General features: G+C 43.2%; 2 protein-coding genes across 2 annotated transcripts; both read left to right on the top strand.

Annotated features, from left to right (window-relative positions):
- The first annotated feature begins 1,509 nt into the window (after window positions 1-1,509).
- emc4 (ER membrane protein complex subunit 4) lies at window positions 1,510-10,549 on the top strand. The gene is made up of 6 exons (XM_012854433.3): window positions 1,510-1,666; window positions 2,496-2,651; window positions 5,623-5,737; window positions 6,566-6,719; window positions 6,809-6,969; window positions 9,796-10,549. The coding sequence occupies exons 2-6, from the start codon at window positions 2,545-2,547 to the stop codon at window positions 9,829-9,831; spliced, it is 573 nt and encodes a 190-aa protein (XP_012709887.1). The 5' UTR covers window positions 1,510-1,666; window positions 2,496-2,544; the 3' UTR covers window positions 9,832-10,549.
- Window positions 10,550-12,944: 2,395 nt separating this feature from the next.
- Window positions 12,945-24,241, top strand: lpcat4 (lysophosphatidylcholine acyltransferase 4). The gene is made up of 13 exons (XM_012854432.3): window positions 12,945-13,361; window positions 14,011-14,374; window positions 17,004-17,116; window positions 17,874-17,934; window positions 18,190-18,248; window positions 19,223-19,257; window positions 20,973-21,027; window positions 21,254-21,336; window positions 21,639-21,764; window positions 21,859-22,015; window positions 23,230-23,322; window positions 23,421-23,556; window positions 23,640-24,241. Exons 1-13 carry the CDS (start codon window positions 13,272-13,274, stop codon window positions 23,816-23,818), a joined length of 1,551 nt encoding a protein of 516 aa, XP_012709886.2. The 5' UTR covers window positions 12,945-13,271; the 3' UTR covers window positions 23,819-24,241.
- Window positions 24,242-24,243: the final 2 nt, after the last annotated feature.

Below are 24,243 nucleotides of genomic sequence, written 5' to 3'. Positions count from 1 at the left end.
TCTGGTTTGTTGTATTCTTTGTTTGTTTGGGATTTAAAACAGGATCCTAAGCTTCCTGTGTGTGTTTGACAGAGACAGACAGAAGCAGAGAGGAGAGACGAGGCTGACTGACTTTCTCCAAGGTTTACAGCTTTATGAAATTTTTGCCTCAGCTATGGCAGGAGCGATGCGTATACCTTAACAGTGCAAAATATTTTTAACTGCAGCGAAATTAATTTTATAGGCTGGATTTTGCATATTTGTGCTGAGAGTCTCTTCAGAGACAAAACAGCTTTCAGAGTAAAATGAGAGAAGGCCTCTTTGGATCTGATGCAGCGCGTAGAAAGCTGAAGTGTCCTTTTTCTTTTTTTCCTTCAGGTGTTGTTCATGGTTTGTAAATAGTAAAATTAGAGTTCGGTTTCACCCATTCCGTTCAAGGTTGTCCTTTATATGAACGCTCTTCAGCTTTTCTGGACCTTTGGAGAAAAACCTTCTCATTTCTCCTCGGCCAATCACTGAGCAGCAGTGTGTTCACTCGGTATGAGATTGTTTGTGAGCAAGGCTGGAGAAACATGGGATTGCATTAAAAAAAAAACTTAAACTGAAATGCTTGCAAGCGGGCAGGGTGGTGAACAACCAAGCTCGAGGCGGTGGAACTGCCGCTTTAGTGAGGCTGCAGTAGAGTAGACTGGGGGAGAGATTTGACTTTGAGAAGTAAAACACATCAACCCTAAACATACAGAAAGAGCCAAAATTGAATGGCTTTTAATTAAAACATTTACAAAAACCTGATCTCCAGCAGGGAATCTGTTGCTTGACTTTAGGGGTAGGGGGTGAAATATATTGTTATATTTATAATATGTTTGCAGAGATCCTTGCCAATTTAAATTTGAGACACATGCCAAAAACAATAGATAATAATTTCAGTTTCTAGATATGCAAAGCTGGTAAAGACAGCCCCATAGGACTAATTGCAGTGTGAGATGATTCTTCACTTTGCCACCTTGTGTTGGTCTAGCTCATAAAATCCCCATAGAATGCATGGAAAGATTTTTGCGGAGGAAAATGTAAAAACCAAAATCTTAGGAACAAACAAACTTCTTTAACTATAACATGCCAACCACTTTACCCAAAGTCATAAGAATTAGACCAAATCACAATACGTATACGCACACACACAGAAAGATAGATAGATAGATAGATAGATAGCGATAACGTTCAGTGGATAAAGTTTTATTTAAACGAGGAGTGAAGTTAGTGTTTTGTCAAATGGTTTCATACATAGTTGTCAAAGTAAATAAGTTAAGTGTTAATTTTATTTAGTTTGACAACTATGAATGAAACCATTTGACAAAACTCAAGAGCAAATTCGTGTGAATATATATATATATATATATATATATATATATATATATATATATATATATATATATATATATATAAGTAAATGTGACGGAAGCTTCCTCTCCAATATGGCGGCGTCGCTGACGTACTAACTGCCTTGTGTTGCGACGTCTACGTGCGCCCACGTCTCGGAGCGTAACTGCGCCATCATTGCGGGCCTCTGAACCAGCGAGGGACGGCGGAACAAGTTGTTCTCTGGCTCTCCTTGCGGGCCAACTTCCTCCATTCGGCTGAGAAAGGCCGCGTTAAACGACAGCAGCGGCGGCTTAGATGTCTCTGTGAGGTAAGCTAACCTGGAGCCGCCCGTCCGCCTGCGACTGGTCGACGTTAGCTGACAGCAGCACCCTGTCGGCACCGCGCTGCTGCGGTTCTCACAACTTAAACCAGCTACCGGCTCTAATTCCTGCTCAGACGTTTCCAACAAAAGCCCGAAGTTTTGTTTCGATGGAGCAAATTAGATTATTGTTGACTAAACCTAAAGGCGTTAGAGGTGCTGTTTGTTGCCATGTCAGCTCCTGGGAAGCTCAGCTCAGGCCATCTGCTGCAGAGAGAGACCTGACTCAGTTTATGCTTCAGATCCCATCAAGCTTCTACCAGATCTGTTGCTTTTAATCTGAGCTGATCGCATCTAGAAGCTCTTATGGCTGGATTCTAGTTCAGTCAGGGTTTTTTTTGTGTTCATACAGTCCAGCCATTGTGGTTCAGGGAGTCATTGATCTGCTTTTTATGCATGCTGTCATTAGCGGAAGTCTTCCCACCCCCCCTGGACCTCCTCACCGTCCTGCTCCAGCAGGCACTGAGGGGAGGACCAGCACAGACCAGTGGAGAAGTGGATGGATAATCACATGGTTTATTTTTACTCCAGTCTTCTTTGTGTATTGCCTCGGTCCTTTTAAAAGCCACACGTTCCCCACTGGACCTGTTCTGGACCTCCGCTGAACACAGGAGGAACAGCTCTGGTCTCTAACCCCTCGGTGTGGCCCTCCTGCTAGGAGCTGAAGGGCGACACGCAGACAGGGAGGTTCTCCAGTCGTTAGGGGGTTTGCTGGTTTTCCTGCATTTGATTTTTTTTTTTTAAATGGTCTGTTTTTCTTTTTCCTAAACGCGTGCAGGTCTCTGTCTCTCACCGTCTCCGAGGGACCAGCGGCGAAGTTTGTTGTCATGGCGTCTCCAGGGGGACAAGGAGGAGGAGGAGCGCTGTCCACAAGAGGAGGCGGCGGGGCCCGGAGGATGAAGTGGTCCCTGGAGCTCAGTGCGGGAAACACCAGGTAGACGTTCACAGCGGCGCAGCCTAATCCCTGCGGGAGCCTCGGGCCCCGTGTCGGTATTTCTCTACCCAGGAGGTCAGCAGGGTGTGACGCACCGGCCCCCAGTAGCCCCCCCCCCCCCAACCCTTTCAGCTTCTCATCAGTTACATCACTCTGGCAGGAACTCGCAACCATGACTACTTTTAGTCAGGTTACAATGATCAATGTACTTCTTTAGATGTGCAAACAGCATCATTTTATTTACATTAATGTGTATTTAATTATTTTTAAGAGCCTGAAACCAGGGCCGTTCCTCAATATGCGTACTTGAGTGTTCTCATGTTCTCGTGACACGTCATCTGCCTCAGCACCGTTCTGATGGGCAAGAACAGCAGACTAAGAACGGACCAAATCTCCGCATGTTGTTCTCGCCCCGCCCTCTTTATCCAGCATCAGAGCAGACTGCGTTCTTCAGACTGGTCGCTTTCCCACAATGCACCGCGGCCACAGCTTCATTCTTGTTTTATAGCCACAATTCTGTAATTTTTTTGCTATTAAAATATTATTGTTTTGAAAATGTTTTCAACCAACTATGGTGTAGTATAAATAGTTTTGTCCATCCATCCATCGTCTTGCCCGAGCCACCTCAACTGGCTCCTCTCGACGTGGAGGAGCAGCGGCTCTACTCTGAGTCCTCCCCGGATGACTGAGCTCCTCACCCTATCTCTAAGGGAGAGCCCAGACACACTACGGAGAAAACTCATTTCAGCCGCTTGTATCCGGGATCTCGTTCTTTCGGTCACGACCCAAAGCTCGTGACCATAGATGAGGGTAGGAACGTAGATCGACCGGTAAATCGAGAGCTTCGCCTTTTGGCTCAGCTCTCTCTTCACCACAACGGATCGGTACAGCGCCCCCTTCACAGCAGATGCTGCACCAATCCGCCTGTCGATCTCCCGCTCCATCTTCCCCTCATTCGTGAACAAGAAATAAATAGTTTTGTTTGTTAAAAAAAAAAGGCTAAAGAACTTAAATTATAATTTATTAAACACAAAATATTACCTCTCACATTCATACAATTCATTTTATGATCAGTCTAAGTAATAATTTATCATCTAAGGACTAATAACAGGAGGTGAAATGCAGGTCCAGACGAGCTGTGAGTGTGCTGATGTCACGACTCCGCTTCTGTTCCAATACACAGAGAGACGTTCTGCGTTCTCCCGTTCTCCCTAGGTCCGCACTTCCTGTGTTCTCGCCTAGAACAGACTTGAATTTAGAAACGGCCCATGTGTAGCCTCCCGAATCCAGCTTTGGGGATGTCTGAGCTACAGATTTCTGCTCCAGACCTGTAGGTGGCAGTAATGTTTGCTTTCTAATAGTCATTTCACAGAAAAAAAGATCCTCACTATAAGTTTTAGTGCTTTCCGATCAGGAGGCTGCTGCGTCATCACGTCACTATGATGACAGAGTGTAACGTTTTATTCATCTTGATCACTAAATGCTGTAATGAGCCACACGTCTGCACCATGATTAAATCTAATTAAGTTTTGTTCCTCTCTGCAGCAGCAGGAACTTATCTGTGGCCTACTTTACGCGTAAATTACTCCGCACACTTCAGCAATACGTTTTCAAATTCTACTTTACAGTTAAAGTGGAAAGACGCGCTGGTAGAGGGGGACAGATCCTGCGATGACTATTTGTTGATTTTTGCAATGCATTCTGGGTGTGGTATACCCGGCCGAGGCCGCGGAGCATCCACAGATAGATCCGTCGTGAATTAGCCAAACGGAGGACGAGGGGAATTACACGGACTGGAGCATCACTCGGCGTGTCTCTGGTGGACCACTCCACAGCGGTCGACGTTCCAAGCAGCCTCCTGATCAGACGCACTGCCTAACACAGTTTTTTCCCTCAGGAAATAACTTGTCCAGCTTGTGGATAACACCTTTCTACTCACACACGAGCACCCACCTGGTTCTCCCTTAGCCGGGGTTAGACTCCTGGCCGTTAACTGTGTGATTGTGAGGTTGCTTTTTAGGGATGAACGTTGTTGCTCTGTGTCGTTGGGGTTTCACGTAGCAGCGACTTCTAAGCCTACAACAGTCGTTTTGGACCTTTTTCAATTTAACATGGTAGTTCCTTGTTTTTTAGGTGTATCCTTATTTGCTTATTGCTAACCTGATTTATGCTGTTTAACCTGAAAGGATCAATTCAATTTCAGTTCAGTTTTATTCATATAGCACCAATTCATGAAACATGACATCTCAAGGCACTTTACAAAGTCAAAATCAATCATATTATACAGATTGGTCAAAAATGTCCTATATAAGGAAACCAGCGGGTTGCATCAAAGTCCCGACAAGAAGAATTCACTCCTGGGGAAGCGTAGAGCCACAGGGAGAGTCGTCTGCATTGTACATGGCTTTGCAGCAATCCCTCATACTGAACAAGCATGAAGCGACAGTGGGAAGAAAAACTCCCCATTAAACGGGAAGGAAAACCTCCAGCAGAACTGGGCTCAGTATGAACGGTCATCTGCCTCGACCGACTGGGGGTTAGAGAAGACAGAGCAGAGACACAACAAGACAGATCAGGTGCATTTAAAAGTATCGATGCACCGATCCATTTTTTTTACCGATAGATACCGATACCTGGGCTGAGCGCATCGGCCGATACAGATCCAATACTACTGCCATGCGAGTAAAGGCTTCAGGCCTGACATAAGCAGGGTTATAAAAAGAAGTGAGCGGATCGTTCATCCGATATCCGGTCCAGCTGATTAGTCGATACCGGAGCCCATCGGCTCGGCGCTTCTCTGTTAAAAAGTATCTGTCATTTGGGTGGAAGCCAAGCGACGACGGCTGATCCAGCTGCTCCAGCTGCTCATGTCCTTCACCAGGGAGTCAGAGGGATTACTGCTTTTCACACATGGGTCTGAATGTTCCCAGAGCGGTTTGACTAAAAGCCGACCTGTCGGTGCCGTTTGCAGGAGTCGCGGCGACCGGCAAGGCGGCCAGGGGGATGTCGTCTACCCCATCGGCTACTCAGAGAAACCCGTCCCCGACACCAGCATCCAGGAGACGGACAGGAACCTGGTGGAGAAGGTGCGGCCCAGATTCATGTTCTCCTTGACTGCTGTTGAGCTCTTTGTTTCTTCACTCGCCATCCGTGCCTCTGAATCCTTCTCGATTTGGCCTTTTGAAACAAAAAGACGTCAGAAATGAGGACGGCAAGCATGCCCGTCAAATCAGAACTCATCTGATTGAATCTGGGATTGACTATGAAGGAGAGCCGCAGAAATAAATGTGTTCTTTAATAGATCAGTGATGCGAATAGAAACAGTCACCAGTTCTCTTAAATGACTGCAGGGTGGTCTCCACTTTAGCTGAAGCTGATCCACAAAGTAACCCACAAAACTTCCTGGTCCGAACCTCGTGGTTGATTTCTAATCTCCAGTTTTTAGATCGATTTGACCGACCCTGCTTTATAGACTTAAGCCCAATTCTCTGTTTTCCCCCTTTAGCTGTAATATAGGAATATATAAGAACAGCCTTCACGAGAAGTCATTCATATTCTGTATTAGAAGCAGACGTAGCACAGTTGGCATTACATGACAATCCATCAAAGCTCAAAAAAAGATAACAGCGTCCTGTAAAACTCTTAGCCTTCCTGTTGCCTGCTGAAAGTCTTGCTCTCTCTCACAGCCTGAATAAACCATCTGAATAGCTTCCTCCGTCCTCACTGATACTGAAATAGTAGCTAGCTTTGTGCCTTCTTTGATTTTACCCTGGTAATGTGCTGTTGTCAGCTGGATCAGATCTCTGAGGACCAGTGGACATGAGAATTGGTCGGTAGCAGCTACCGGCTGACTACCATGTGCCGGGGGAGTTTGTCAGATCTGCCTCAGTCTCTCTCCTCTTCCTGTGTTGCAGCGCTGCTGGGACGTGGCCCTCGGGCCCCTGAAGCAGATCCCCATGAACCTCTTCATCATGTACATGTCGGGCAACACCATCTCCATCTTCCCCATCATGATGGTCTGCATGATGGCCTGGAGGCCCATTCAGGCTCTGATGTCAATGTCTGCCAGTGAGTACTCGCCTGTTTCGCCTCGCAGGACGATTCGCTCTGCCTCAAACCGCGTCTCTTTTCACCTCATCCACTTTCTTGTGTCTCAGCCTTCAAGCTGTTGGAGAGCTCCAGCCAGCAGTGGCTACAAGGGCTCGTCTACCTGATCGGGAACCTTCTGGGAGCAGCGTTGGCCATCTATAAGTGTCAGTCCATGGGGCTGCTTCCCACGCACTCGTCCGATTGGCTGGCTTTCATCGAGCCCCCACAGGTGACGTCACAAACACGTGACTGTAAAAACCGAGCGAAAAAGCCTTTCAGATAATTAAAAAAAAAATACCCCATGATAGTAAATGATGACAGTGTTTGTTCCTGAATGAGTCGAGCACATTTAAACAGGTTTTATGCTCATAAACCTTAATATGGGGTCATGTGTCTTAACCAGCGACAGTTCCTGTGTCCGCCCAGCAGAGGGCAGAATATAGTAACGTTCATGCTTTAGATGTGGTGTGACGGTGATGCAAATAGAGATAGATGTGGGTAATTTGAAGGGATGCCACTATCAATTTGGCCCATTTCCAAAGAATTACACCCCCCTAAACAAAAAAAACTGGGTTAAATGCATCTTATGTTGTCATCACAATATTCAAAGCTCCTGCCTTGTCTTTCCATGTCTACCATGTGCTCAGGCTTGCATTGTTGGACATTTTCCCTCTAAATCAAATAGTTTTTTTTAGATCAGATGTCCGTTTACTGTAGCATTCCTACCGTATTGTGAGTTTTTTTTCCACATAGAGGTGAGCTGTAGTGGTTCTTTGGCTCTCCGACCAGGGCGTTATTCTGTCGCAGGGCGGCTCAAGCGCTTGGAAAAATTAAAAGGTTTGGGAGTTCCTCCCCCCTGGCGGCGTTTTCAGTTGCTTGTTGTCTGGAGCAGTCAATGTGGAGTGGGCACCGCCACAGCAAACCCAAAAAGGCTGTAAATCCTTGTCTGATAATGGAGGTGAAGGTGGTATCTGATGCCTATTTCACTGAGCGTCAACAAAGCCTCTCTCACATGAACACGGTTGTTCTACGTCCACCAGGGATTCTTTAAAACACCATTTGGGAATTAGAAATTCAATCTATTATTGGCTGAGCTCAGAGTGAAAGTCGTGATCAGAGACACTGATTACAAATTCTTCAGCGTTTTCATTGGATGCGTGTAAAACGTGCTGCTGCTCTGGTTTGTCACGTGGCCGGTCTGGTGGAAACCAGATGTCCGTTTGGCTCTGCTGGTCCTCCTCTGAGTCACGCAGCAGGTCTTAATGTGCTCTTTGTCTCAGAGTTTCAGCTTTTGCTTATATTTTATGCCTCACAGAGCTGGTTTGGCCTGCTCCACGGCATGCTAGTCAGACACGTTTTTCTCAAACAGTTGTGTGTTGAAAAACCCGTTTCGAGGGCTTTTCCACTTTGGCGAAGGACAACAGGACGTCTTTAAGGGTTTTGACGTGTTCAGGCTGTTCCTTGATCCCTGGGAGGTAATAAATGGAGCCTGACACCGTGTTATGAGAAACACTCTGGTAGAATAATGCCTGAACCACCACGCTCTGCAGTGCACTGCTGCTTAGCATAGCTTGGTTTCACATTGGCATGTTCTCATTACTGCTCATAGCTGACAGTAGACCTTCTGTCATCACCCTGCAGCTGATCTTTGGCTGATGTTCCCCCTCTGTAAGATTTCAATCAAAATACGCCGTTCTTCTAAACAAGCACTAGAAGGACCCGTCTGATCTTCAGAGGGATGCCCAGTAACCAGCCTGTACAACGTTCCCTGGTGATTAAGGACCGCCTGTCTTTCACTGAATGAATGACCTCCATGACTGATCCCCTGACTGCTATTATTATTAAATAGTTGGTTCAGTTGTGCTGAGTCAGCAGAATGCATCAATGCTGGGTTTTCTGTAGAAATGAGGTTTATGTTAAAACTGCCGTTGACCTGGTTAGTGTTGTTGGATATTTAGAAGAACACCATCACTGTGGGTGGGGTCAGCTGGTTTCCACTGCTTACCGCCGCTTTCCTGGGAAACGTCTATTGCAGCATTTGAACGAACGCTGGTGTAAAACCTGCCTCTTGTTTAGAGAAACTGCTTTGACAGATCTACCTAGTCTGGACCTCCGCAGCCTCACATGGACTCCACCCTCGTTAATCCATCCATCGTGTATGAGTTCATTTTATTTTTCACAGCAACCCAAGCAGGCTTAGGAAATGTCCCTATTGGACATACAGTAGGACGAGGCTATTCAATTGCTGGCCCGCGGGCCACTTCCAGCCCGCAGGTGATTGCAATCTGGCCTGCAAATGGCTTCTTTGTAAAAAAAATCAGAAATAATTACTTAAAACCCCCCAGACGTTTGAACAGCCTTGTTGGTGTGAATGTGGCCAGTTAGGGGTCGGATTTAATTTTCCTCTGAAGCACTCCAGCATCAGGGTTAACCCACAGCACTGGCGTTTTTTTAAGCTTCTGATTAAGCTACCTATGCTACGCTGTATTAAGATTGTTTTTAAGAGAAATATTTGAGCTTTGCACATCAGCTATACGTGTTTCGTATGAGCTGAGACTTCGCTGCCTACTGGCTGTGAATCTAAGGCTACTAATTAAATTTGAAACGAGCTCATAGGTTTCTGTTAATGTCTGTGTGAACAGAAAGAAGTAAAACTGCCTCATGTTTTGGCTGAAATGACATCAGGTTCATGCATTTTCCTTTAAAGTATTTATTTTGAGCTTATAAGGTGTACAAAAAAAAACTATACGGATGTTGTAATGTATGTTTTTCAGTTTTACATAAAAGATAAAAGCATTTTCAAAACTGAACCTCTCTCTTTAAATTACACATTTGGGTTGAGCTAATTACATTTATGATTCAATGCAGAAAAATAAAACTGTTTAAAAGGTGTGTATATATATATATATATATATATATATATATATATATATATATATATATATATATTACTCGTGTTAAAGACTGTAACTAGCTGTCTGACTCCTCCTGTGTCATTTTTGTCCACTGGTGACATAGCGACACTTGCTAACACGTGATTGTTTTCTCTGCACAGAGGATGGAGATCCTGGGCGGTGGGATGGTGCTGTGAAGCTGACCTCTGCAAAGCTCACATGGCGTACGGACTCCGCTCTCCTTGTGGCCACACCAACAGGCCGCCGCAGCTGAAACAAAAGCCTGACTTTTTTTAGCCATTTCCAGATGCCACCAGATCCAGACTCGACCATCACATCCAACGGACGCGTTTTGCTGAAGCCGCAGCGAGACGTGCAGCACAGTTTAACATCAGGGATTTATCCACCGTATGCGGCCCCCTCTTTTGGCTTTGTTGCTCAAACATTACTTTAGTCTTCCTCTCTGGCGACAAGCATCTGTTTTGTTTTTTTAATACTCTCCTAAAGATAAGAAAGCCAGCAGATAATCTTGTTGACTTCTGTTCAGCTACTGTAATTTTCTGTCCAGATAAAATTGACTTCACGGTAGATTATTAATGGGAGTGTTTTATAGCTCACTGTTCACAGAGCATAACGTCACTAATAACAGGATTTTGTTCGCAGGATTCCTGAAACTGCTAAATGTTTAGCTTTCATCTGAAGTTTAGTTCAACTTTTTTTTTTTTTTTCTGCAGCTTCAGTTTGTAGTGAAAGGTTTGTGTCATCTCGGCTTCAACTTGCTGTCCAACAACATTAACTCAGTTTTAATTTATAGGTCTGTTTAATTTATGCTGATTTGCCTTTGAAAATGTTCTATAAATAAATCCTTATTGCTTGAATTAAAATGTTTTCAAATCTGTCAATAAATATAATGGACGAAAAAGAAGTTTCATTTATAAATGCTTCACAAAGCTGGTTATTTTTTTTATTATTATTACCGTTAGGTCAGATAGCCTTTGTCCATGTTACAGATTTGATAAAAGGTGTTCTTTTGTTTTCTATTTAGATTTTGTTAAACTATTGTATCGAGTAAAAGCTTTCCATTTTACCTATACAGGCGTATATGGCTGCTTCTCAGTGAATTAGAATGTCATTGAAAAGGTAATTTATTTCAGTAACATTGATCAAATGGTGAAATAAATACAATCATATTTAATAAATTAGAATATGGGCTCCAATGAGGCTCATTTGTCAGATTAAAAGTACCTTTTGAAAATAACCTTTAAACAAGTTTTACTCATACTTTTCATTAAGCTCACATTTCTGTATCAATTTATGTTTTTATTGGTTTGATGTAGTGTTCCATTCCTAAATGTCCTGTTTTTTGTTGTGTAAGCAAAATAATCTTCATTATTAACAGAAATAAGAGCTTTAAAACATCAGTCTGTGAGTATTTTCTGTTACCTTGGTTAACTTTGTTTACTGAAAGAAATTGACTTTTTGATAATATTAAAATTTATTGACCATGACTGTTGAGTCAGAGGGATATGTTATATGACCTACAGTCACAGTAAGGACCGCTGACCTCTTCCACCAGGACTACAGGACATGTTCGATATTTCCGAAATGTCCTAAATGAAGGAAATTTGGAGCATGTTACCATTTCATCTCCACTCTGCCTCCCCTTGTTTTAACGGTGTTCTTCTTACCCAAGACAGCAGCACCCTATGAGCAGTAGCTAGCTCACAACCCTAGATTAAATCCAAAGTGTGATTATTGGTTGTAGAATAAATCAGCAGAAGTCACTCTGCGTGTTGCAGTCACCACTTCCTATGCTCTCTCAAAAACAAACAATCTACAACAAACAGAAATCAGGAAAGAACTTGCTTTGTGTTATCCATGGTGTATTTGGTGTGAGCCATATGGCTATTAAGGTCAAAATTGTGTTACTGCAAAATCAACATTATCCCACCCGAACGATTTTTAATCTTCACAGTTTACTTAAAATGTTAAAAAAAGCAATCAAGCAGAAGGACTTTTTTTGGCTTCAATTACTGTTTTTTTATTATTATTATTTTAATGACGATAACAAACTTGACCTTTTGGCTGTATAAAGAACTATTAGAACTGTGTAACTGTAGAAATGATGCTGATTAAAACTGAACCAGGATGTTGGACTGTAAAATGCTGTAAGTTTCCTAACTTTCACTTTCCTAATTCTTTACCTACATACATGATCTCGGAGGGTTTGGAAAGGTCATTCATCATGCTTCTAAATAACACAAACGACAGCTTTTGCTGTCCTACCTGCGGATACATGGATGGCTTTGGAAACGAGCCGCGCACAGGGGGCTGAAGCGCCCCCCTGTGGAGGGTAGATGATACAACACATATAAACAGTAGTCGGTCAACTAATTCAAATCCATTCTTTTAATGCATCCGTCCATCCATTGACTAATCACACTCACACAAGTTGCTTTTTAATACATTTATGCTGTTTAAGTCAGTCATGAGCAGTAAAGTTCCAGCTTTTATACATTTACAAATTGTTTTTAGTAATTCTGTTCATGATCACAACACTAGAGGTTCCAGTAATGGGCAGCTTGTTTTACCAGGTCCAAAAACCAATGCTCTAAAGAGATCTTTTATATATAGATCATTGCATCTTTGGGATAATCTACCTCACTACATCCGCTGCACTCATTGTAAATTATCTTTTAAAAAGAGACTCCATTGGATGCCCTGAAGTGTTTTTTGTTTTATTGGCTGTTTTACTATATTTGTTCTTGTTTTATTGGCTGTTTTATTTGTATATGTTTTTTGTTTTATTGGCTGTTTTTATTTTACTTGTTCTTTTGTGCATTCTCTGATCATTTCTAAACTATGGTGTGTTGAGAAAGGACATTTTTGGAAATGTAACATTTGTGACCATGCTTTTATTGTATGTTTTTAATGTGGACCCCAGGAAGCCGTTTGCCATGGCAACAGCTAATGAGCTGTATTTTTTTTTTTTATCCTTAATAAAAATTACACACACACTCACACATTATTTTTCCTTTTCCTATTTATTCGTTTCTATGGATGTTATTATGGACACACACACACACGTGCGCACACACATGTAGTAATAAAGGTAAAGACAAAGCCAAGAATGTATGTAACTATATCAACACATTCTCCACACCCCGTCCCACACCCCACCCCATCTTGAGGCGGCAGTTCGGTTGTTTCGGGGACCGGTCTGACTCGCCTGCACCCACCCTGAGTGGGTGTGGGTGTGGGTATACGGTGCTGTGTGTAAAGGGGCGGGACAGGTGAGGAGCGGCTACAAGACACGACGAGGGACCGACGGAGTAAAGAGTGACAGGTCTGGCCGCAGAGTGGCGGCTGCTCAGGGATAGAAAGCCGGAGCTTGTTGGGAACCTTGCCTCGCGCTCCGTCACAAAACTTTGTCACCTCGCGCGTGTCTGCCTTTTTTTTTATTAAGCTTCAATTTAGTTTTAGAACTTCAGGGGCGAAACAGACCCAAGTTTGTTTTGTTGTTGTTTTGTTTTTTTGTTTTTTTAGAGGAAGCCCCCACAGTTTATCTTCGAAGAACTTGTCTTCAACTTTTTACGGACGTTTTAGTGTTTGGGCTTGGCAGCTGTGGGTCGTAGCCATGGAGAAAGGCGAGCGTCTCGCGGCAACGCAGGAGTTCCCACATCCGTTCATCTACCAGCTGAAGCTGACCAGGGCGCAGAAGATCAGGGTACTTTTAATCCTTCCTGCAATCTCCTTTAAATGATAGAGTTTAAGTTCTGCTTTTCCATTTCTATACAGTCACAAGAGAAAGAGACGTTCAGGTGCTGCATTCAGTCACCTGCAACTAATTAGTGTGTATGTATATATATATATATATATATATATATATATATATATATATATATATATATATATATACATACCTGTTGTGTTACCTGCTTTACTTTGTGATAGCTAGGAGGTCCTCTCTGTTTTGTTGTTTTCTGCTGTCACCATTTTTTTTTTTTTTTTTTTTTTGGTCAAATATTGGTGTTCTGTTTTGAATTCCACATGGAGAACAAAAGTGGCTTTCTGAATGCTCCTCTAAACCCTAAGCTAAACAGCCAAGTCATAAATGTCTGCATCACAGGTGTGACTGATAGCAGCGTGCCACGCAGTTGAGTAACTTTGACAGAAACATGGGTAGGGCAGCATTGGCTGGGGAAGCATATGTTACACTGTACTGGATTATCAACATTTTTCTTAGGTGGGGTGTGTTTTTGTTTGCATCATTCAGAAAAACCTGTCCGTGTTTAGCTTTGTTGCCTAGGTTTTGACTGTGGTCAGAATGAGTCTTCTAACATATAGTAATGTTTCCTTCATCTCTCGTGCCTTAGGGAGTTCTGCTGGGCAGCATCCTCGTCCCTCTGCGGATCACGCTGGCGGTCTTATTCTTCCTCATCATATGGCCCATTGCCCGGCTAAGACTGGCCGGCCTTTCCAAAGAAGAGCGTGCCCGACCCGTCACCGGCTGGCGTCGGTGGTTTTTTCACCCCATCGTCTTGCTCCTGAGCAGAGCTGTGTTCTTCTCCATGGGCTTCCTGTGGGTCAAAGTGAAAGGTCGCCGGGCCGAGCTGAAGGATGCGCCGGTGCTGGTGGTGGCACCCCACAGCAGCTTTCTAGACATGCTTGTCCTGTGCCCGGCGCAGCTGGCAACCGTTGTGTCGCGGTCGGAGAACAAAAGCCTGCCCGTCATTGGAGGTAAATGGATGTGCTTTTATGGTTCTGAGACATTTGTGAGGGTGGCAGCGCCACAGCAGGGTTGGTGCTAGATTCACGCTTTGGTTTCTGACTCGTCCTCCCATAACCCAGTGAAGAAGTGGTGAAAGTTATCCAAACATCAGTGTGTGCGTGTGGAGGTGAAATCTTTATTTAAATCAGTTGGTCTCCCTATCTCTGCAATCAAATGTTTTGATTTCACCTAAAAAAAAAAAAAGTTTCAAGCACTCTTTAAAGAGTCACTAAACCCAAAATCTATTTTCTGCAGACAGTGGCGCCTGCAGAAATGTTTCATAGGGGGGGCCAGATGGAGCCACTTAAACTCTTGGGGTGGCACTGAACCTAAAAGCCATAATTTCAGGATTTTATTCTACTGTTGTAGTAAAGCTGCCTTAGGACTAATAATAGAAAACTATTTTAAATACTTAAGTAAATGCCTACTAATATCTTTTGGTTTTTAATGTTTAATTTTTTTTAATGATCTAATGTGCATAGACCAATAACGGTACAGTTAACATTTTGAGTTGAACAACAATTCCTTTTTATTGTGTAATTATATTTAGAATAAGGTATACATTTATTCATTTATTGGAAAACAAAACCGTTACTAGGGGAAAGTAGATACTGGCAGATGCAAATAAAAGTGCGATAGAAGGTCAAGAAGAGTGCCTGCCTACAATTTACACTGGTCAGTGGGGTGGCCAAGATATGGCATGGGGGGGCCATGGCCACCCCTGGCCACCCCCTGGTGGCGCCACTGTCTGCAGATAAACTGTATAAATTAGGCTTTAAGGATACTTTCATCGTTAGTATGCAAACCTTGACATTTTGGTGTAAACCAGTTTAATTGTGCAATACTGGGTCTAAAACCATCTTGTTGCTGACCCCTGAGGGTTGAAACAAGGCTACTGCGGTGGAGTTTTCCTATTAATTTAAAAGGCACACCTTGGATGTCTACCTCACAGCGTGGCGTTGGGGTATAAAAGCATCTCACTCAGACACACGCTCCTGTGGCGATTCAGACTCCTGAGTCTGGAGCATTGATCGGTAGCGTTTGTTACTGCTTTGAATGTTAGCCCATGGTAGCAAGGATGCTGCTATCATCACTTTACCTCTCAGAAACTGCACCCGTTCTGTCCTCCGCCGGCTTTGGACATTGAGTATGCACCTAGAGCCAGCGGCTCATACTAAAGACATTCAGCCCTGCTGGGCTCCCCAAAGCCTCTCTCAGCCTCTGGTGATGAGGGGGTTGAGACCACGCCTCTCTTGGCACCGCCCCCTTTGGGAGCTTTTTTGTCTGGGGGCGGGGTTATGCTTTCAAGATCCTCACCAGCATTTCTGATGTTGTTTAGCTGATGAAGTCACTAAAGACCATTAAAACAGGATTTTAAACGCTAGCTGTCAATTTTTAAGAGCTCAAATTGAATCATAAATGGGATTTATCGATTTAGCCTAAAATAGAGGGATAGCTGAAAATTGGAATCTGCTAATCAGATATTTTTTTTTTTTTTTACTCGTAATCTTCACAGTAATTATTATTCATTTTAAGAATTAAAAAAAAGAGTCATTGTTGTTTTTTTGTGTGTATTAGTCTTGATGAAAGTCAGACTTTCCTCTGGCTCAACAAAGAGATGTTTCAGAGATGCGGCTGGTGTTGCGGTACCAGAGTTGGTGCGTTCTGCGGTACAAACCGAACAGAAACAAGTTCTAACTCCAGTTCAACACAAGAACCCATTTAGTGGAAAATGTGCCACGTCTAAAGCGGTAGAGCCGCCGTAGCCCATAAAATTAGAAACTCAAGCCGGTAGCTCAAGAGTCTTTGTCTGTGATTGCAACCATGACTGCGCCTAAACACTGTAGCCCTGCCAGGAATTAAGCTGGGCTGGGGGTCCAACCCATGTTTACATGCTTGTTTTGTATCCATCTTTAGCACCATACCCAAATGTCGTGGGGTATTGTTTTTTTGTACCTGCAAGAAGGGAGTTTCAAACCGCCTTTGACAGCTGAATATTTCAACTAGCCTCCTGTATTGTAAAGTCATTTTAGGACTCCAATAAACCATACATGCAGTCGTTCATTACCTGATGGCTCACAGAGTAGAAAAAAACAATGTATACAGGAAGGTGCTTACACTTAGTTGTTCAGTCTCGGGTTTGTGTACAACATTTCAGTTTAAAGATGACTCTGAGAAATAAGTAGAGGGTACCGTTTCTTCTGAAGGGAGAATGTGGATGAAACGGCCGATTCACCCAGGGCAGACCTGGCTTTGAGCGCTGCAGACAGGCAGGGCTATTGATGTTTGCAGGAGTCCAGATCGCCTGGCACTCATTCAGAATACACCACGCACACAGCCAGGAAACCTCACACTAAACTCCTGCAAACCAAAGCAGTATTTGGAGTAGCACAGTGAGAGGAAGACAGAAATATGCAGGGAAGCTCAAAGATAAACAAGAGGCTTCTTCACTGGCATCTAATCTGCTCTGGTGTGGTTTTCCACTTCCTTCATTGTTTTCCGTAACATTTTATTCTGTAGGCACTTCCTTATTTATTTATTTTTTGCTCTGATTTAATGATATAATTTTTTTAAATTCATATATTTGATCTGTTTCAGCTTTGCTTGAGTTCAACCAGGCCGTGCTTGTGAGCAGGAAAGACCCGGAGTCGAGGAAGAAGGCCGTGACTGAGCTGATCGAGAGGCTGACGTCTAATGGCTACTGGCCCCAGGTAGGATGCTCTGTGGCAGGCTGCTAAAAGATATCACTTCTATCACCAGTGGAGTTTCTTTTTTTATTTTATCCTAGACTAGATGTAACAGCCAGTATGAAGACCATATGAGAGTTTTACAATGTCATAAACTTGAGTAAAATATCAGCGTTAGAAATAAAAATGTACAACTTGATCATAATTTGTTGTTCAGGAAGGAAAAGCGGTAACATCTCGACAGTTCTAATTATACAGTAACATTAAAATTTTTTTTTTTTTATTCATTTAAATGATTGTAAATGAAGGAGGTTGTTAATTCTGTTAAGTTTAGTTTTCAAATAAATGTGCTTATTGTACAGAATATTATCAGTTATTTGTCAATCTAATCTTTCTAAAGTAAATAAAGTTGGACAAAGTTATCAGGCGTATCTGCTAAGGTAGTTTTTAGCCTGCTGTTTCCTTATCGAATAAAGGCTGGCACTCCTTTAGTTCCACAAATGGAAATATTTCCAGAGACTGCCAACTTTCTTCTGAGGGGGAAGAAGTGGACGAGCCTTGTTTCAGCCGGTTGCACAACAAAGCACAGCAACAGACTGGGGAGGGGAAGCATGACTCAATGTTCCACACAGCCAATATTAAAGTCATTTTTTTTTTTGTGTTTACGATCACCAGCTATCTACTGAGTAGATAGCTGGTGATGGGGGGTTGGGCTGTTCTTGAAATGCCACGGAGGAGCCCAAACGCAGAGAAATGAACCAGCTTTTTGATTGTTTTCTAGATGCTCATGTTTCCAGAGGGAACCACGACTAATGGCCGAACTCTCATCAAGTTCAAGCCCGGTAGGTGTGTGCAGGAAAACAACACAACAAACTGAAAACACAATGTGCTGGTAAGCGTCTGGGAGCGGACCGTGCCGTCTGGTTGTACCGAACGCCTCGGGCGGCCCAGGCATGGCGCCCACGCTCCCTTCCTGCAGAATGTGCAGGAACGACTCCAGGGCCCCGAGTTGTGTTTTTAGTTTTCCTACATGATGACTTGGCACTTTCCAACGGCATTTTTCTCTTCTTACCGTGTCTTTGTCTCTTGACTGTCAGGTGCCTTTCTAGCTGGAGTCCCTGTCCAACCTGTTCTCCTGCGTTACCCAAACAAACTGGTGAGTGGAGGCAGTGGGGAGAAGGGTTTACCTGCAGGTTTCATGGGTCTGAGATTTCTCACCCACATTCCTGTAAACAAAAATATTACGTCCTTCGTCATCGTTCCATGGTTGCCTCGTACATGCACAATGAAATGCAGGTCTAAAAACTCTTTGCAGCATTTGTAGGTTTGCCTCAAACGGTTAAGAATGATTTAGCCCGACCACAGGAATGAAAACCTTTTGTGTTCTAATAACCGAGCGAGGCCGAGCGTCGCTGCACCAGACACAAGCGATAATGAAAGGTCTCCACGGTTCATGCAAACGGCCCCCTGGTTACCCGTGGAGGATGAGTCAGACCAGTTTGCTGGATCTAACCGTGATTTACACGATTGACACGTAAAGGGAGCGGTAGGCAAAGATGGCCGCACGTTAAAACTGTGTGTGTGTGTGTGAGCTCATAGGTCTGAGTACTCCTGTGGAAAAACTGGCAAAAGATCAAAAATAGGAGTAACATGACAAAAAAATAGATTTACATCAAAGAGATTCCTGTGGGGGGGCAAAATGAAATCCTCTTTTTGTTCTTTAGTGAAGCCTTCAGAGCTCTCGTTGCTGTAGATATACCAGCAGGAGAAGAAGGGCGTCATTTTGCTCCTACTCTATTTTTATTGGGCCTGTTATTTAGCTGCTGCGTCATATGTTATACCTGCTTAAGCACACATCTGCAATAAAAGCTTGGTGGTGCATGGCAGATGCAGTCATCACGCCTTCCTTGGTGTCCTACCCAGGCTAATCTATGCAAACCGGCCTTCTGGACAGTGTTTGTTTGTTTCTAAACATGACCGCAAACACTGTCTAGGTTAGTATTTGCATGCTGTGAATATCACTTTGTGTAATAAGGGGAAATGGGAGGCATAAAAATCCCTTTGTCTGGGATAAAATCTTTTTTGGCCACAGTCTTCTGTTTTTAATTGGGTTTTTAAATTCTTCCTCAGGATACAGTTCGATGGACGTATAAAGGAACATCATGGTGAGTTTCTTTTTTTCTTTTCTTTTTTAATTGTCTATTTTAGATTTGTCTGCGTTTTATAGATGATAAAATCCATTTTCTTCCCTCGTGCAGCAAGTAGCATTTAAAAAAAAAAAAAAACTTTCTGAAAAACAAACTAACTTCTTCAGACTTAATTGTGAGAAATGTAGGATAGCCGCGGCATGTAAACTTAAAACTGGTTCTAAACCCATATGGATATGAGTAAAAGGAAGCAGGAATGTTGGTGCGTTGGTTTGAAAGTGGGTTAAACCTGTTGATATTATTCTTTTATCTAATTGGCCACAAACTGATTCACAGTTGAACTGCATCACCGATATCAATCAATTAATCAATCAATCAATCAATGGTGTAAAATCAGACCCGGATGTCATTCAGACTCTGATTGATGGCAGCAAAGTGCTTCCAAACATATTCTTGGTATTTCTACTCATACCGTATGGATCAACAGGAGCCTGCTTCACGACTAGAAGCAGTTTGAGGTGATTTCACAGTAATGGTCTAATTATAGGTTTAAAAATGTAAACGTTCATAACTCTTAACAGCATAACGCTTTAATATAAATCGTCATTAGCTGCACCTGGAGGTGGATTATAATACTGAAACAATTAGTCTTCATGTGTCATATTAGCTTGTGCAGAAGCTATTTGCTGAACCTTGAAACACTCCACACATTACCCTTTAAAAAATTTTTTTTTATTATTTAATTATTTGCATAGAAGCAGGGGACTACTTACCCAGGGAATACAGGTCTGAGGTGGTGTGCAACCAATTAGCTTCCTAGGTGAAACACGTACTAAGGGTGAAACACAAAGAGTAACTGTCTGATATAAAGCAAACAATACTAAAACAGTTTAGGTGAGCGCTGTTGTGTTTTTTTGTTGTTGTTGTTTTGTTTTTCTCCAAATTGCCTTTTGGTATTGGGCATTTACTGACCAGAAACACCTTAAATGTTACCGTCTTAGTATGCGTTTCACACAGGTGGCATAGAATAGTTTTACTGTGAGAAAAGTACAAGAAAATGTGTTTAATCAGTTGTGTAATTTAACAATATTATTGGTGGCACACGGCCCCCTACCTCTGTTTTGGCTTCTTTGCAAGTTGGCATCTAGTGCTAAAATAACCTCTGTTTAAAGATACTTAAAGTAGCATTTGCATACATTGCTTGGACATCTTATAGTAGGACAGTTTAAATTCTGACTACCATGTCAAAACTTGAAGGCTATTATTTTATTAGGATGTTCCTGTAGGATCTGATCAGTCTGAGAGGCCATTTATTGAGATTATATGAATATGTTTTAATGGCTTCATGCACAAGTGTGTTAAAGTCGGAAAGAAAATGTCAAAAAGGGAATATTGACATCCTTTGGAACAAATCGTAGTATTTAGTCGTTTTTCAGATGTGAGTAAATCCCATTAATCGCACTGTCTAGTAAATTAGACTCCTTGTTTTCAATACAAATGATTATTTCTTAAATTACACCCATTACTCTGATTTTATTTTATTTTTTTCAAGCTTCAATAGCTGGGATTAAACTTCTATCCCCGGATAGTTCAATCTGTCTGGTTTAGCATCAGTTATAAGTAGGTTTGGCAATTGAAATAAAACCAGTTTAATCAAAAGTCTTAGTGCTGAGTTTCCAAGGTTCTAATGCTGTTAGAGTGCTAATTATTGTCCCTTTCTCTTCATTTGTTAGGATGGAGGCAGTGTGGCACACCGCCTCACAGTTTTACACAAACATGACCATTGAGGTAAGACCAGACCAATCCTCTGTTCCCCCCCCCGACCTTACAGCTCAGTTATAAAACGGTGTGTGTACTCAGGGTGTGTTCACAGTTGCAGCAGATAAAGAATACTTTGAACCCACATCAACCACCTTTTTTAAAATTCTTTTCACTTTTAATCAAAAATGAGCTTCACACATCTCAGTCTGCAAATAAATGAAATGCGTGCCTTTCCTGTGTTATTTCCCCGCAGTATCTGCCTGTTTACGTCCCCTCTGAGGCGGAGAAGCAGGACCCCAACCTGTACGCAGACAACGTTCAGAGACACATGGCCAAGTAAGGAGACGACTCGTCACGCAGGAGAGTTTTTACTGTGGAGCTGTTTCACCAGACGCTCCAGCAGATCCATAACACTGCAGCCATGTTGGTGAACAGGGGGAAACACTCATTTATCAGGATGTCTCGCTCTCCTGAGCTGAATTTTACTTCCACAGACCCAGGTTTAAGCTCTGGATTGATCAAACAGTTTTCTGAGCTGTAAAGATGGCCTTTTATGTTGCTGTTTTTTTTTTATGTTGTCCTTACACACAGCGGACTGATGCGTCTCAGGTTCCTAACAGGCCTTCTCTGCTCTACAGGGCTTTAGGAGTCCCAGCCACAGACTATGTGATGGAGGGCAGAGTGCCTGTGAGCAAACTGGGTGGTCTCTGTCTACCGCTGGTATCTCCTGCATGGGAGACGTTGTCTCTTCTGCGTAAAAATGGGTAAGAACTCGATTAAAGCCATGGACCAAAGCCGTTTGCTGTCATTTTAAAGCACCTGTAACCCCTCTCCCTTTCACCTCTTTCTGTGTCTCAGACTGGAAGAACATGAGATCAAAGCGGGCCTGGCCAAAATGATTGACAGGTGTCTGTCGGGGGGTCAGGGGACAAAGGCCAGTGCAGACGAGCTCGCCTCTATTCTCTCCCTGAAGGATAAACGTCCAGCTGTCTCTATCTGCGCCTTGTACTCAAAGGTAAAGTCAGTACTGTGGCTCTGAATGAAGTAGAAGTGTTTTTTTTATTTTGGACCACATACTCATTTAGCAAAATAGCCGTCAGTTTACTGTTTGATGGCACCTTTTTAACCCCAAAACGCTATTCATTACTAACCTGACTCCGCCAGCTGTACGTCGCTCCGCCTAGCTTTACTCACATCCATCTGGGACCTCTCCCATAGAGAGTGATTTCTCCAACCAATTTTATTGTCCAGCCAATCAGGACGCAGGGCTGGAGTTTCATAGATGTGACGTAGTGGAGAAGCGACCGGGAAAAAAAAACAATGGCGGCTCGCATCGAGGAAGCAAGCGTTAACATTGATGCTGCTATTTCTTCCATGTTGTCCAATCTACCTAATATTGTTTCATTAAAAGAACATCAGAGAACGGCTCTGAAGGCTTTTGTTGGTGGAAACCATGTTTTCGCCCTTCTCCTGACCGGATCTGGCAAGTTTTGTTTTCCGGTCCATGTCTGCAGCGGACACGCCTGGAGCGGTTAGCGGTTAGCGTGAACCATATTAGGAGGCCTTTAGTCCTCAACACGGTCGGCCCAGAATCGACTCCGACCCGCGGCGCTTTGCCGCCTGTCTTCCCCCCTCTTCCTGTCAATAAAACGAGTGCCACTAGAGCCGCAAACACATAAAAAAAAAAAAAGTTGTTTTTTTCTGCGTCGCTCTCACAGCGTCACGGGTTAGCTTCGGTGTGAGTGGTTGAAATAGCACATCGATAAAGATGACAGACAAGTGGCTTATCCAATCATATGCAAGGATTTTTGATAAGGCCCAGCCTTCAATAAAGGCAATTCCTATGGAGAGGTCCCAGATGGATGTGAGTGAAGCTAGGCGGAGCGAAATGCATCTGGCTAGAGTCAGGTTAATTCGTTACAGCCTTCTGCATCGAAAACTTCCAAAAGGTTGAAATGACTTCATGAATCAGCTTTTTGATTCAAACACAGCTTTTAGTTCTAGTGTTGGTAATCTGCAGGGTCTCTGGTTGTATGATTAAAGTGTGCAATTTGCTTTGTGTATTAATTATTGTGCTCCTTCTGTAAAGAGTAAAACGTAACCTGGCAGTTCTGTGAATGCTGCTTTATAACGTCAGTAATAAAAAATGAAAAATAGGAGAAAGACCTAAATAGTAAAGTTTCACATGAAATATTTGATCATGTTGTTTTTGTGTGTGTTGTGCATTAGGATGAGACGGTGGACCTGCGACAGCTTTACTTCAGTGTTGCAGCTCTTACTGACTTCACCCACTTCAAGGACCTGCTTCATTCTGCTTTCACGGTAAAAATCTTCTTTGACTGGAGCTTGACCTGGACCAGACCTCTGGAGACGTGTCGTTAACGTTTTCCCTTCTTCTGCTCGCACGGCCGACCTTCCAGCTGTTTGACCACGAGGGAAAAGGCAGCCTGAGTGCGGAAGAGCTCTCCGGCCTCATGGGGGCGCTGCTTGGCATCCCTCAGCACAACACCGGGGCCCTGTATGCCGAGGCCTCCGGTCAAGGCCAGCTTACTGAAGGTGCTCATCCGTGATGTCTGCTGCTGGTTGAATCTGATGTTTTATGCTGGATTAAAACCAAATGTGTAAATGTTTGCCAACAGAAAAGCTGCTGCGGGTGCTGACGACCCATCCCACCTATCAGAGAGTGGTGAACGCCTACCTGCAGCCTAAGGAGCCCGGCTCACAGCCGTTGCTCGCTCCAGCAGCCAATGGGAAGGCTGTGAAGAACGGGTCCACTCCCAGCACCAACGGGTCTCTACCCCACCACAAGCTTGAATGAGCGTTTACCTACCGTACCGACGGTCTTATTTCACCCTTTTCCCGATCATGTCAGAACCAAACCAACACAGTGAATTCTATTTTTATACGTTTTATGTCTGATATTTTTTTGTTTTAAGTGGAGCATCATTTGCACAAACGTGAAAAGCCCCAACGACGGGGGAAGATTTCTTGAGAAGGGACTCTGAAGGTCCAGATGTTTACTGGTGTGCGTGTATTGTTGTTTTTTTTTCTTTTTTATTATCTTTTTATGAAATGATTGTGTCACTAGAGGTGAGTTTTGCCTCTGAAAGACAAAAATAATTTATAAATATGTGACTTGTGTGTGCCAGAATAACTTAACACTGTAACAATTATGTAATGTACCTGATTCTTAGTCTTTTTTGTGTTTATTTAAACAATAAACTGAGCAGTTTTAAGCATGCT

This window comes from Fundulus heteroclitus, chromosome 14 (genome assembly GCF_011125445.2).
Source record: "Fundulus heteroclitus isolate FHET01 chromosome 14, MU-UCD_Fhet_4.1, whole genome shotgun sequence".
Taxonomy (NCBI): Eukaryota; Metazoa; Chordata; class Actinopteri; order Cyprinodontiformes; family Fundulidae; genus Fundulus; species Fundulus heteroclitus.
This window is presented reverse-complemented; position numbering and strand designations above follow the sequence as displayed.

Bases quoted from the DNA above. Each gene is read 5' to 3' on its own strand.
- emc4 (XM_012854433.3), top strand. From the start codon at position 2,545: ATGGCGTCTCCAGGGGGACAAGGAGGAGGAGGAGCGCTGTCCACAAGA. The intron at 2,652-5,622 runs GTAGACGTTCAC...TGCCGTTTGCAG, and splicing joins CTCAGTGCGGGAAACACCAG to GAGTCGCGGCGACCGGCAAG. The intron at 6,970-9,795 runs GTGACGTCACAA...TTCTCTGCACAG, and splicing joins CTTTCATCGAGCCCCCACAG to AGGATGGAGATCCTGGGCGG.
- lpcat4 (XM_012854432.3), top strand. From the start codon at position 13,272: ATGGAGAAAGGCGAGCGTCTCGCGGCAACGCAGGAGTTCCCACATCCG. The intron at 14,375-17,003 runs GTAAATGGATGT...GATCTGTTTCAG, and splicing joins AAGCCTGCCCGTCATTGGAG to CTTTGCTTGAGTTCAACCAG. The intron at 21,765-21,858 runs GTAAGAACTCGA...TCTGTGTCTCAG, and splicing joins TCTCTTCTGCGTAAAAATGG to ACTGGAAGAACATGAGATCA.